The sequence below is a fragment of the Myotis yumanensis genome, unplaced genomic scaffold (genome assembly GCF_028538775.1).
Source record: "Myotis yumanensis isolate MYYU_CA2020_CCGP unplaced genomic scaffold, mMyoYum1.0.hap1 SCAF_4, whole genome shotgun sequence".
Lineage (NCBI taxonomy): Eukaryota > Metazoa > Chordata > Mammalia > Chiroptera > Vespertilionidae > Myotis > Myotis yumanensis.
The window spans coordinates 25,135,772-25,146,054 of record NW_027223755.1 but is presented as its reverse complement, the minus strand read 5'-3'; the positions used below and the strand labels follow the sequence as shown (position 1 = coordinate 25,146,054).

At 42.4% G+C, this 10,283-nt stretch overlaps 1 protein-coding gene across 2 annotated transcripts in view; it reads left to right on the top strand.

Annotated features, from left to right (window-relative positions):
- The first annotated feature begins 319 nt into the window (after positions 1–319).
- The window catches only part of ADCY2 (adenylate cyclase 2), a 283,755-nt gene continuing 273,791 nt past the window's right edge, over positions 320–10,283 (top strand). For both annotated transcript variants that reach the window (XM_070411956.1, XM_070411955.1), the window contains exon 1: positions 320–550. In XM_070411956.1, the coding sequence (XP_070268057.1) occupies positions 320–550 (231 nt within the window). The remainder of the gene's footprint in view (positions 551–10,283) is intronic.

Here is a 10,283-nt window from a genome sequence, read left to right as displayed (position 1 = left end):
CCGTCGGGGGGCGGTGCGCGGAGGCCAGGCTGCGCCGCGCGGAGTGAGGAGAGGCGGGCCGAGGGCCCCGGGTCGCACCCGCTCCCTCCCGCGCGGTGGCGGCAGCGGCGGCGTCGGGAGCTGCCCCCGAGGCCGCCACCCGGCCCTCGCCCGCACGCCAGCGCCCAACCCGGGGCGCTGAGCTCCGCCCGCGCCGAGGCTCCGGCGCGCAGCTCGGGGCGCGGGCGGCGGCGCGGGAGTGGGAAGCGGGCGGCGGCGGGAGAGCGGGCGGCGCAGCCCGGGCCGGGCTCGCTCGGCCGGCGCCCCGCGAGCCGCCCCGATGTGGCAGGAGGCGATGCGGCGCCGCCGCTACCTGCGGGACCGCGCCGAGGCGGTGGCGGCGGCGGCCGCGGGCGGCGGCGGCGACGGCGACGGGCTGCAGCGGTCCCGGGACTGGCTGTATGAGTCCTACTACTGCATGAGCCAGCAGCACCCGCTCATCGTCTTCCTGCTGCTCATCGTCATGGGCGCCTGTGTCGCCCTGCTCGCCGTCTTCTTCTCGCTCCAGCTGGTGAGTGGCTTCCCCCGGGACCTGCCCGGCGCATTCCCGGTCCGGAGAGGAGAGGGACCCAGCCCGCCCAGCCGCGTCCCGCCCGGGGCGGCCCTTCCCTCTCAGCTCCCTGCCCCTCCTGCCTGCCCGCGGCCGGCCTGGCTCTGGCTCGGGCTGCGGGCACGAGAAAAGTTTCCTTGGACGGATCTGCCCAAAATAAAGTTGCCGGGGTGTTCCCCGGGTGGTCCGCGGGCGCGTGCGTTTCCCCTCCCCGCGAACCCGCAGGCAAACTCCGCGGCACTCCGCGCCCGGGCTGCTGCCTGCCACCCCCGCTCCGATGCGTCCCTCTCCGAATCAGCCCGCGGCTTCCGTGGCCACTGCCTGCCTCCTGAGCTGGGGTTTCAGTTTGAATTGGTGTTACTTAACTTTGTAAAAAGCCTGCCTTGAGAAAGTGGTTAATAAGGAGGAAAGTGTTTTGTTTTTAAATATATTATCGTACATCTTTGCCTTTAAATCTGTATGTATTTAGTCCCCTAGACAGAAAGGGATGGGGTGTTGACCGGTTGTGACTCTGCATCCTCTGAGCCTGTAAGTATCAGGCGAGCTGCATTCCCGTTTCTAGAGCGGTAGGTAGTTGACTGTGTGCACTAGCGCTTGTTAAAGTGGATTTCATTACGAGGAGCACCATGCGGCCCAACGGCTGATGTCAATTTTGCCAATTTGTCTTTTTCAAGCAGAAAGCCTTGGCTCACTCCCTTGAGCATCGAGGGGAAAATCTGTAGATGGCAGTAAACTTCCTGTCACCGATCCTTCTGTTTGTGTGGTTCAAACTTTTGCACCTCCTATGATATGTTTGTGCTAGGCATCGATTACCCAGTGAGATATTTTGGGAGCGGTGGTTGATCTGGGGATGTCTTCACTAAGTGTTTATATATATATACACATACATATATACAGTATATAGCTTAGACTATAAATATGCACCACATTTGTGTCCACTGAGCAAAGAAGTAGATGTTTGTGCATGTTTCACCCAGTGTGCAAAATAGCTGTCTTTGGTACTTGGCAGTTTGCTTCTGATATCCTGAGCCAGATGGTGCTCAAACGTTATGCATTGGAAAACTTGCCATCATAGGGTTCTTTCAAAACTAGAGTTTCCTTTTTCCCCCCACACTGGTGAAGGGGTGCTGTCTTCTGCTGAAATCCAGGGAGGTCAAAATTAAAAAGAGTGTAGGAGAGAGCATGATGCCACATATCACACCTGGCTAGTACGTACACGTACATGTAAAGCAGAGAACAGGGAGCGCCCTTTGATCCTGCCTCCTGGGTGTGGGTTCAAGCAGGTCTCACACCCTTATAACCAGCACAGCCTCCAGTGCTCCCTGGAGTGGCATCATTATCTCTCTTCACCACTTTTAGGGCCAAAAAGGACTCTGAGAGAGACAACCTCATTGGCAAGCAGCATTTCTAAAAGCATCTCCTTTTTGTTCCAGAACTTTCAGGGAAGAAAACACGTCAGATTTCCTCTGGAAATCTGTTTTGCCAGGACATAGCTGCTGGTGATTCTGTTGAAGCTGTAATGCAAACCTGTTCTGGCTTGTTCTCTTCTAAGTGGAAAAGGAGGAGCAGGTGATGGCCTATTTATAGCAGCGTTAATATATTTAAAGACAACTGGGGAGTTCATACTTCCCCTACACACACGGCCTTTTTTTTTTTTTGTCTGTCTGTTTGTTTGTTTGTTTTTGCTATGACATAGATCTCTAATTTATTTGACCTCCTTCGTATAGATGTTCCTGAATGGGTCAGTCAGAGATTCGGTGGAGTCGAGCTGAAAGCACCCTTCTCTGACCTCTTGATCTTTGTATTTGTGGTTCTTTACACGATTCCGTCATGTTCCGTTTTAAGTGGTGCAAATGCTTGAGTGGTCTCCTTTTGCAAAGTTTACACAGGCGATTTTACTTTTCCTTGATCAATCAATTATTTTCGCACTTTCCTGCCATTCAGCTAAATCATTTTCAGCACAAAATGGGCACTTCCCATGGCATGGCTGTAGCCCAGGCTGAGGTCCAGATGGATCCCATCCTTTTGCTGTACCTGGTCCATGGTCTGACTACTGTGTAAATCCTTCGAGGTGACAAACTGCACAGAAACATTCCAGATTTTGGGAGGGTGGTGGGAAGGCTAACTTCAGGTGGGAACTCGGGCTGCAGGCCAAGGGAGGAGTGGGAAACCCTGGAGGAATGGGCACATCCTCTGAAACTGGACCTCAGGAGGGACTGGGATAGTTCTAAGCTCCTAACAGTTTATTTCTCTTTTGCTTTTAGTGATGTCATAAACAGCAGTTTCTCTTTCCAAAAATATGTTCTCCATCCAGATAGTCAAAGATGGTTGGGATAGGACCATTGGAAGATGGGACGGTGTTAACATAGAGCAGTGTTTGCATGGATAGGGTTGAGTTAACTTTTGCAGGCTGATCAGAGCCTGACTTCTGAGAGATCTATTCAGGAGATGGGAACAGCTGCTTGGGGCTGGCCCAGGTGTCCACCTTCCAGCACTGTACTAGAATAGCTAGGCTGTGATGTAATTCAGGAGTTCAGCAGATCTATTTTTGCTGCCTGAAATCTTGGATAGATTCCTTCTTTCCCATGAATCTGCCTGATTTTGATTTCCATCAGTTCTTGTAGTAGAAAAAGTCTGGCAGTATTCTTGATGCACATCCATAGATCTGAGAACATTTGGATTGCAAAATGATCTTAGCATCATTCCAATACACAGTGATTTTTTTTTGCTATATTTAATTGCCTTTGTACAAAGCGGTTGGAAATATCTACTAAAAAGGAAAACGTAGGCATTGCCTTGATTTTGTATTTCTCTAACTGACATTATTCAGAACCTAGTTTCACTTAAATTCAATCTACGGTCAATCCATGATTCTGCATCATGAAGTTAATCCTCAAAGTATTTGTATTATACTGTAAAAATAAGTTCTGAATTGAAACTTCACCATCTTGCTTAATTATTTGCTACATAAAAAGCTATTAAGTAGGTTTAACTCCATATTTGTTAAGAATTATCTAGACATGAAACAAAGTTAATAGAACCCATGATAGCATGTCTAGAATTTTAATATTCTGTTTAATAATATGAGAATATTTTCCATTGCTTATCATGGAAATTTTTAATGGTAGTACTGGATATGATGAGCAAAATAAACTTTGCCCCTAGCCTTGGAAAACTGGGAATTAATATGACCAAACCTTAAGTAGTCTAAGTCTTATGATGTCACTTTATTTTCTATGGCTGGTTCTCATTATGAAATGTAAGAAAATCCTTTCTCAGAATTAAATCTTCCCTCTTTTATTATGTCCCGAGTCAGATAGGTTTTCTCAAAATTTGCCTGTCATTGATAGGAAAGGTTTAATTTTTTATTTGTTTGTTTGTCACAATACCAGGTGACTCTAGCCAGGTTTGTTTTGGCTAAAATTTGTAACTAGAAATAGTCAATATTTCAACTGGAATGGAAAAATTTTATTCCCATAAGTTTTAAGAGGCCAGATACTGCAATACAATAGATTTCTGGGTGGTTTTTTTTTTTTTTTTTTTTTGGTATGATGCTGAAAGCCATATGGGTATACTAGTATACTTTTATGAAATATGTATGTACTTTGAATAAATAATGATTTTCACTGAGAAGTGATCTGCTTTCTTCGCTTTTACTGTGATTCAGTGTAAAATCTTTACAATGATAACCATAAGTACTTTTTATTACAAATAAAATTTCCAGTATCTGGTGTTTTCCTAGAGGCTGATAAATCAGTGTTTCTTTTGTCTATACGTAGAGAAAGAATCATAATTCTTCCCAAACCAACCAACCAACCAACCAACCCAATCACTGTAGGATGAACTTGGCTTTATTATTGCAGACAACATTTCAGTAGCCTCAGTTGAAGGATGCCAATGGGAAGAAGTCAATCCTTCAGCCCTTTTGTGGGAGGTGGAACACTGGAGAAGGCAGGTAAATATGCCTGTCATCTCTCCTAAGGAGCAGGAGAGTCAATGCATACTTTCTCTGGTCCTGTAATTCTGGGGATGAAGGCAATAGTGCTTGTTCTTAGGGATTGGAGTAGAGGTAGCTAAAGATACCTCTTTTTGAGCATTTCTATACTTTCAGGAAAATCTTAGTTGACAGGTATTTCTAATTTACAACCAGTAATTCACTAGTTTTTATTTTTACTTTAACTTTGGTATAAACAAAAGAAAAGGAAAACTGTAACTTTCTGCAGAAAGGTGATTACAATTTAGAGGGCTAGCAAGAAAGGACTTTGGAAGCATCCTGTGGATATTAAAGTGCATAATTAAAGTACCTTGCTTTCTTCATTTAACAAAGGCAGAAACTGTAATGGTTAAGAGCATCTATCTGCGTGGCATTTTGGCTTTGTCCCTTTCTGTGATCTTGGAGAAATTGTTTAAGCTCTGTATGCCCCAGTTGTCTTGTTTGTAAATGCAATGATACCTGTCTTCTAATGTGATGGTCCAAATTAGTACATGTGAGGCACTTTGAATAATGTCTGACACAGAATATGCCCCCAGGAACTATTGTTCTTAGTGGGTCTTCTGTATCTGCATTTCCCTTATTGCTATGAAAGAACACATAGCCACATAGTGTTAGGGCTAGAATGGCTCTCATTCTACAGAAGAGGAAACTGACACCAAAAGAGGTGAGCTCATTTCTTCATGGTCATGCCATGGCGGTGGCAGTGATGGCACCAGTGATGATGGCACCCGGTGTAGCACGTTTGACTTTTCCTGGGTGAACTTTTCTAGAGCTCACTGCAGGTCTAGAATGCCCATATCTGGCCCTGGCACAAAATCAGTTTTCTTGTTGAAATTTCATAATGATGTGGACATCCTCAACCTTCATTCTGTGTAAGGGAGTCATTGTCCATTTTATTCTCTTGAATGTTAAAAAAAATCTGGGTAGAGATGCTTCCTCACAATGAACTCACTGAGGTGGGGCATCATTTGTTTTCATTTTGCTGAATATTCCCAGTGTCTTCCCCATTAAGCAGAGTATCCGTTTGTGGCTTTGCCTCTATTGTCTGAGCAGTCCCTGGCATTAAGACTGCGGCATGTAAAATCCATTTCAATTGAACTGTTTGTGCAACTCACTGATATTTTTAAATCAAACATTCTATTTAAGAGATAACAACACAGTTAGAGCTGATCTATTGCTCCATTAAAGGTGTTTATGGTTGTACTAATTGGTATGTTTGATCAGTAACTGTTGGCCAAAGCCAGGTATTTGTATCCAACCTACTGGTACACTCATCCTTTCTAGAACTTGATGTTGGCATGGGCACAAGATCAAGTTCTAGAGCTGACACAGTCCAGCCTTGGCTGAGCACCCTGTCTGCATTGGTTTCTGCCTCTGACATCTGCAAAGCTTATGAACTATACGGAATCAACCACTACATTACTGTCATCTGACGTGCAGGGTAGTTTTGTAAATCCGTCTCGTCTCCTCAACTAATTGTTAGTTCTTAAGGGGAGAAGTGTAGCACTCCCCATATTTAACACAGCACTAACCATTTCACAGGTGCTTAATTAACATTTGTAATTTATGGTGTAGGTATGTTTTCCCCAGCAGCTGTCTTTTCCAGCATGTGGCCTACTGGTTAAGAGCACAAAACTTTGCTGATAGACCTGGATCCAAGTCTCAATTTTGCCACTTAATGTGTGTTCCTGACATATTAATGTATCTGCCCTAGCCTCAGCTGCTTCACCTGTGAAATAAAATGAATAAGATCACTAGGATCAGGGAGCTCTGTTGAGAATTGAGATAGATCATGGAAGCACTTAGCACAGTGATGGACACCTACTGTACCCCCAAAATGTAGGTTATTCTTCTTATATTTGTACCTTGGGGGTTTTCCTGTCAAGGTCTCCTGTAGCTGTGTTTCTCATTGAAAACTAATTGAGTACTAGGATTTTTAAATCTGGGTATGAAAGCACAGGGGATGTGTTTCTATTTATATGATATATGTTGTGCATATAACTGAGTTTTTAAAAAAAAGAGACAGAAGCATAGATTGTTTAACTAAAAGTCACATTTTGACATAATTTAACATTCTCCAGGAGTAAAATTCTTGCCAAGTTGACACTCATATGGATGTTCATATTTTTCAATTTTGTTAGTTTTGATGTTATATAAGATATTTACCATGTGATTCCTCAGTGTCAAACTAGAGAAGTGACACATACCTAGCAGTTCTGGTTTGCACCACCAGGTGCATTTGGGGGGAGAGAAAGGGTTGTTGAATTAGCTCATGTGTTTGGTCCATTTGACCAAATTAAAACTTCACTGATGTTGCTTCAATGCCCTCTTTGTATAAGGATATAATAAAAATCACAAGGAAGGGATCTGAGGAGAGATTCGAATGAAGCCTTCATTAGTCCAACTGTTGCTGGCAATGTTACAAATAATTAATTTAGTTCTTTTGTTTTACTTGGGTTTATACTTTCATTCCCAGGAGTCAGATCTGGGTGACAGAGTGATGGACACAGTAATAGGAGTCTCAGCCTGAAAAACCACTGGGAGCAGCTTTGCCAACCAGTTTTTTGACTTTGCCCGGGGTCCTAGAATGAATGCTGATGCCAATACAAGAGAGAATGCAGACCTGGGCCATGACTATGAGGGATGCATACGGCCAATTTTATCTTAGAGTCAAACCAAGTCACTTAAAAAGACTTTGTTATTGAAATGGGAATCTTCAATGATTAGCACAATTCAATATATTATATGAACAATTTATTGCATTTGAAACATCAAACATAAAGTATAATAACTCGTTTTTAGGTCATTGAAGTTCCTGAGATTTCTCAAGATGGTTATTGTTGTCTGAAAGAGCCTATAAATAAGTCAAGGTTCTAGGGTCACTGTCCTACAGAAGATAGTGCATCAACACTATTGTAAGTGGACCCCTGACTACATGATCTTCGAATTAGAACCTCTGCCTATTTCTACCAACATCCTTTATTATCTACCAGACACAATGAAGTTGAGATATTAGAGCTAGGGCCAGCCAGAGATCAAAGATGCTGGCTCCCATTCCTATGTGCTTATCCTCAAAGACCAATGAAGTATTAGTATGTGTATGTGTTTTTATTTATTTATTTATTTATTTATTTATTTATTTAGAGATTTGTTGTTCCACTTATTTATGCATTCATTAATTGCTTCTTATATGTACCCTGACTGGGAATTGAATTGACAACTTTGGCATATCAGGACTATGCTCCAACCAACTGAGCTGCCTAGCCAGGATTGTATGTGTGTGTTAAATGTCCTGTATTATTTTTTTACAGTTATATAAAAATAGAGGGCAAAATTATTAAGATTTAAAGCTACTAGTGACCCATAAACATTATAAAGGACACAACATTTTAGGCTAGTTTATTACTAGGACCAATAAAAAGCTATTGATGTTTAGTATTAAGAGACCAAAGAGATCAGGTGAATGCAAATGAAAGAGATAATGAAGAAATGTTAACAGAGTTCAAACATATGGCAGATCTAGTGTCTAATTCTTTCCTATCATTGACTTGCAGTTAGTTCAAACATACATAACATCTGTTCTTCGGAATTGGACTTTTAGGTAAACAGAATGGAAGTTATCATTTGATTAATGTGTTTAATTTTTTATTCTTGAGCACAATCCTCATTCATCTCTATCTGGCTCATATATATATTTGTGCTGAAATAAACACTCATGAGACCAGTCCAGCCTAGAGAACTTCCAGTAATGTATTTCTATCTACACGCTGCACCTATCCCATTCCCCTGCCCACCCTCAGAAGTCAGCTTCATATCACACTTGCTGTTTATTATTCTCTTTTTTGTTCATTTTATCACACACATATATCATATATATATACATATCACATATGTCCGATATATATGTGGTGTGAGATTGTGATCAAGATCAATTTCCATATTTTTTCTTTGTGGAGAATGAATTTTTACTGGTCCATTTTAGTTATTCCTTTTTCCACACCAAATTCCCACATATCAATGGTTTTTTATGGACTGTCTATTCTGTTTCATTGCTCAAGTTTTGTCTTGTTTTTTTTTCCCCTTGGTAAAACTGCACACTTGCACACACAAACACACAGATTATAATTACTAAAGCTTTATGATAAGTATTTATATTAATCAGGGCAAATAACATGCACTCCTTTAAATGTTTCTTGATTATTCTTTTGTTCTTCCATATAAACTTTGCAATCACCTATGTCAATCTCCATATAAGACAACTCTATTGGGATCGTAATAGTATCTATGTTGAATATATTGATTCATTGTTGAGAATTTATACTTTATATTGTTTTTCTATCCATGAGCGTGGGCTGTGGGAGGATAGTGACATGCATTGGTTGCGGTTCTAGAGCCTCTACTGCATCCTGGAGGTCATTCTCCCAGCTCCATCAGGTGTTGTCCACAGGCAGGCCTTGTAACTGAGTCTTCAGAAGGTCATTCCCACCTTCAATCAAGGAAGCTGCTTTAGGGTGATGCAGAAAAGGGTAAGACCAGTGAATTCCCATGGTGGTTTGGACAGAAGCATTGTGGACAGGAAATTTCAATTCAAGTGAGAACAAAGTGCTGTACCTTCCATAATGGAAGAAGTCAATTGTAATCAGCTTGCTAGGGATTGTTGCTGGTTCTCCAGAAGATGACACATGTAAGGGGCTCTGAGTTATGGTGCTTTAATTGCCTCCTTGTAGGTGGCCCTAGTGTGTTCTGCAGAACCAGCTGTAATCCAGAACTGGATTTTTATTTCCTCAGGCCTAGGCAATTTTCTACAAGGACTAGGTGCAAGTTTAGAAAGAGGAGACGGTATAGCAGGAGTACAGACTACGTACTATGTGCTCATTCGATTTACTTGTGCTTTCAGACCTATCTGAGCCCTAATTCTTTCATTCCACCTCCACTTGTGTATGAGATGCCTCTGTGCATACCCAGCTTTATTGCCTAGAGGGCTACATAACATTCTGTTAATGACTGACATCTCAGATGGCCTAGGGACTTGGTATCCATGGTCAATATTCAGTCCCTGCTGGGGTTTAGTAACAAGCCAGCTACTGTTTCTCAAATGGAGAATAATTATTTGCAGAATCACTAACAAGTCTTCACAACGTGCTGGTTTGAGTGAAAAAGTGAGAGCAATCTGTGAAGACAAACATGGCTAGGCACTCAAAGGGGGCTCAATAGAAAGGGCTTTGAGAATCTGTGCTTCTGTGTAGCTACTACTTCTGAGCTTCTGCCATCAAGAGTCTGCTGGGCCTCTGTTCACCAGTGGCAGCATTTGGATAGAAGAGCAGGATATGGGGCAGGGGCGAGTGAGGGCCAGCTGGAGCCTGCCTGGAGCTCTGTGCATGCCCATATCGGACTGTGAAGACCTTAGGTGAGAACCACACAAATTCCTCATCTGTTCAACTCTAAGAGCCATACAGAGAAAGGGCTTCTGAGAAATGTAACTCCAAGCAAAACCAAATTGAGCATAGATAATTCAGCTCAACTTTAAAAATGACCAATTTCCCTCCAAGATCCATTTTTTCTTCAAGTACATGACAAGTGTTGATAGGTATTGTTTTAATTATATTTTTCAAATTTATGTAATGATTTATTTTTCAATCCAAAAGTTAAAGTTGTCTTTTTATCCAACAAATAAGTGGTGATTTTGATTTATGCTTTTGT